Source organism: Benincasa hispida, chromosome 3 (assembly GCF_009727055.1).
Source record: "Benincasa hispida cultivar B227 chromosome 3, ASM972705v1, whole genome shotgun sequence".
Classification (NCBI taxonomy): Eukaryota; Viridiplantae; Streptophyta; class Magnoliopsida; order Cucurbitales; family Cucurbitaceae; genus Benincasa; species Benincasa hispida.
Genome location: NC_052351.1, coordinates 26,368,050 through 26,372,038, shown reverse-complemented (window position 1 = coordinate 26,372,038; position 3,989 = coordinate 26,368,050). Strand labels below are relative to the sequence as shown.

The 3,989-nt window shown below is 39.7% G+C and overlaps 1 protein-coding gene across 1 annotated transcript; it reads left to right on the top strand.

Moving 5' to 3' along the window:
• The first annotated feature begins 39 nt into the window (after positions 1-39).
• LOC120074190 (zinc finger protein GAI-ASSOCIATED FACTOR 1-like) lies at positions 40-2,806 on the top strand. Its single transcript, XM_039027235.1, has 4 exons — positions 40-530; positions 625-1,021; positions 1,139-1,359; positions 1,878-2,806. The coding sequence occupies exons 1-4, from the start codon at positions 407-409 to the stop codon at positions 2,642-2,644; spliced, it is 1,509 nt and encodes a 502-aa protein (XP_038883163.1). The 5' UTR covers positions 40-406; the 3' UTR covers positions 2,645-2,806.
• Positions 2,807-3,989: the final 1,183 nt, after the last annotated feature.

Genomic DNA, 3,989 nt, shown 5'->3' with positions numbered 1-3,989 from the left:
AAAAAGTCTTATTTAAAATATTTTAGGATTATTTTTTCTCTTTTTCTTTTCTGAAATGAAAAGGCAAAGTCATCGCGGAGTCGGCTACTCCTTCCCTCTGCTGAATCAGAGTTAGAATCTCTCGTTTCCTTTTCCTCTCTTAACCAAAATCTCTCCTTTCTCCTCTTTTCAATTGCCTCCACCGCCGGCCTTCCGCCGCCTTCCGTCACCGTCGTTGGTGGTGGTGGCTAAATTAAACTTACTTTACTGGTAGAGATTGAGAGAGAACCAAACCCAAAAGAAAACCCTAGAACAACAAAATTTGCTGTCCTCTTCATCGCAAAAAGATTTTTTTTTCCTGATAAATGCTCTGAATCTTCCTCTTTACGTCTCTTGATTTTTAATTTTATTTTTGCTATACTTACTCATGCCAGCCGATTTAGAGAATTCCTCGTCGGCTTCCGGCGAACCTACTGTTTCCTCCCCTGGAAACACCGCTCCGCCGCCCAAATCCGCAGTTAAGAAAAAACGAAATCTACCTGGAATGCCAGGTATTATCTTATTACTTTTGTTTTTTTTTTTCCTACTTGGTGTTTCGACAACTTCTTGTTTTGACTGTTCAATTGGAGCTTTGGTTTTGTCCAGATCCGGATGCGGAAGTGATTGCTTTGTCTCCGAAGACCCTTTTGGCCACAAATCGATTTGTTTGCGAGATTTGCAACAAAGGGTTTCAGAGGGATCAGAATCTGCAGCTTCATCGGCGAGGTCACAATCTTCCATGGAAGCTTCGGCAAAGGTCCAGTAATGAGGTGAAGAAGAAGGTCTATGTTTGCCCTGAGACTTCTTGTGTTCATCACGATCCTTCTAGAGCTCTGGGTGATCTGACTGGGATTAAGAAGCACTTTTGCAGAAAGCATGGGGAGAAGAAGTGGAAATGCGATAAGTGTTCGAAGAAATACGCTGTTCAGTCTGATTGGAAAGCCCATTCCAAAATTTGTGGTACTAGAGAGTATAAATGCGATTGTGGTACCCTGTTCTCCAGGTTTGTAATTCCTCCCCTTTTCTTCATTTCCTCTGTTTTGAAATTCTGGTTTTTAATTTGGGAATTTTGAGGGTTTTTTTTTTTTTTTTTTTTGGTTTGTTCCTCCACCTTTTGTAGGAGGGATAGCTTCATTACGCATAGAGCTTTCTGTGATGCATTGGCAGAGGAAAGTGCAAAAGCGCAGCCTCAGTCGTTGGTGGACAAACCGGTTTCTGATTCTTCTCAGAAAGCGGTGGAGCCAAATCCGAAGCAATCTCCTCCGCCGTCGCCTCCGGCGGCTGCATCTCCTCCACAGTCAGCTTGTGTTCTATCTCCTGTCTTGCCGATTCAAAGTCAAGGTAAAGTCAGCAACTACTCTGCCCCCTCAGTTAGCTTTGTCGTGTATTGTATTTTGTCCCAATGAAATAAACAGAACAAAAATTTTATGTTCTTTGTTTGTTTCTCAGTATGTGAAAGCCTTGGATTGTAGTTGTGTTTTGTCTGTTGTTTCTTTGTTTCCATCTGGTTAAATCCTCTGAGCAATTGGGTTAAATGACATGGGATAGGAGAATGATTTGAGAGGGAGCAATTAAAAATGAGCTTTTCTGGATTAGTTACTGTCAACTATGAGATTCATAACTTTTGTTAAAGAGATCCCTCAGTGTTGAAAAAGCTAAAAGATGGGGATGAGGTGAAAAGAAAGCTTTTTTAGCTAAAAAAAAAACATGATTGATGATTCTGCTTTTTCCCCCTTTTTTCTTCTTCTTTAGCTCTCTCTTAAAGAATTCCCCCAAATGTTTAGCACTGATTACATGTAGCTTAGTGACCTTTTCTGTTCCCTTTCTTCTCTTCTGTTAACTTTTGTTTCTCCTTGAAGAACGATCAGAGAATCCACCCCAATATAACGAAGAAGCACCTGTTACGACAGGTATGAGTGGTAGCTGTAGCAGCAGCAAGAGCCCGAGCAGCAACAGCAGTTCAAGTAGCCGATTTGCTAGCTTGTTTGCTTCCACCACTACATCAATAAGCCTGCAGCCTCCTCAACCCCCAGTGTTTACTGACTTGATACATGCTATGGCTTGTTCAGATCGCTCATCTGACTATGCTCCAACGACGTCCACCGAGCCTATTTCACTATGTCTTTCAACTAGCCATGGGGCATCAATTTTTGGGGCTGCTAGCCAAGACCTCCGGCAGTACACACCAACTCCACAACCTGCAATGTCCGCCACTGCTTTACTACAAAAGGCTGCTCAAATGGGAGCAGCAGCATCAAATGCCTCGTTGCTTCGCGGGTTAGGCTTAGTACCGTCCTCCTCTTCGGCTGCGCCACAAGAGAGCCTGCCATGGAATCAGAGGCAAGTCGAACCAGATGGAATCTCAATTGCTGCAGGGCTCGGACTCGGACTCCCTTGTGATGGAAACTCTGGATTGAAAGAACTAATGAGAGGCAATCATTCGATATTTGCTCCAAAACACACTACCCTCGACTTCCTCGGACTGGGGATGGCAGCTGGTGGCAGCCCCAACAGCGGCTTGGCTGCACTAATCACATCGATTGGTGGAGGCATGGACGTGAGCACAACAACTGGATCCTACGGAGCTGGTGACATATCCAGCAAAGACATGAACAGAAACAATTAAAAGGGGTTGGAATGGAAAAAAGCAAGGTGTAATAATTTTGAACTTCTTTAGTTTTTTTGGGGTTGCCTTCCATTATTAAGATGGCAGTGAAGGTAGATGTAAAGTTGTAATTTGAGAAAGCATGTTTCCATTATTGAAAGGAACATAAGAAGTTATTACACATAGGGTCTTTGTTTATGAGATCTAACCCACTAAACATGACAAATTTTCAGATAATGAGGTTAATGTTGATTATAACTAAAGATTGGACTCTGAAATTATGATTATTTGAAGGAGGAGATGGGGGTTGGAATTGTCCCTTTCACCAGTTGTAGGAAGGGAAGTTGGGGCCCTCTCTCTTCTCTGCCACCTAAGCACTTTCTAAACTTTATCTATTCACACTTTTCAGCCCTCACCAAGCATCCTTAATTCCTGAGACTTCTTCCATATAAGGGATGTTTAACAATATATTGGAATTTGTAAATTTGTAGTCCGACTGTACGTTGAACTTCAACATATTGAGAGTTAATAAATTTTGTAGTCTGAGTGAAATTATCCAATAAATGTAAAAAATTAATAAATGTACAAATCTCAATACTACTTGGTATTGAAGTTGAGTTGTAAACTCATCACTTTCTACAAAATCTCTAGATATTTGATATTTGATCGGATAATCAAATGAATCCACAAAGTATCAGCCAAGATCTTTGAAATATGCAATCACAAATTGAGAGTTTGCCTGCAAACCTTCAGTAACGGAAAACGATTGAAAAAGAAATTTTTAAAAAAAGTGTTCATAAAATAGAGAGATTCGATGAATCCTAATAAGTACTTAACAAAAAGTTAGTTGGACACTGTTACCAGCACCAAAAATCTTAGACCATTCATTTCTGCCATTAAAGTTCTTACAGTACTCAAAAGAGGAAACTCTTTTGAATTATTTAAAAGAGTTATTTAATCAATCCTCTCACTAAATAAGTTGGGAGTAACTCCTATCCTCCTATCCTTAGGCCAAATGGAGTAAATAATTCCACCCAAAAAATACCTAAAAAGTAAAAGCTTTACAATCTGATTCCTTTTTATTTTTTATTATATATATATATATATATCGAAGAAAAGCTTTACAATTATTTGATGCAAGTTTCAAAAATTAGAAGTGTGGCACATTTTTGGAACAACATTTCCACTCAAACCCTAAGCCCCCTCGGCTTCAAATTTTAAAGTGTTGTTTAATAAGAGAATAGAACCCCTTTGTTTTCAACAATGCTTTATGTTAATTTCAACATTCGACTGCTCATAAGTTTTTCCCCTTTTTTTTCTCATTGTTTCTCAAAATTTGAAGTTCAACTAAAAAAACAAAAAGCCA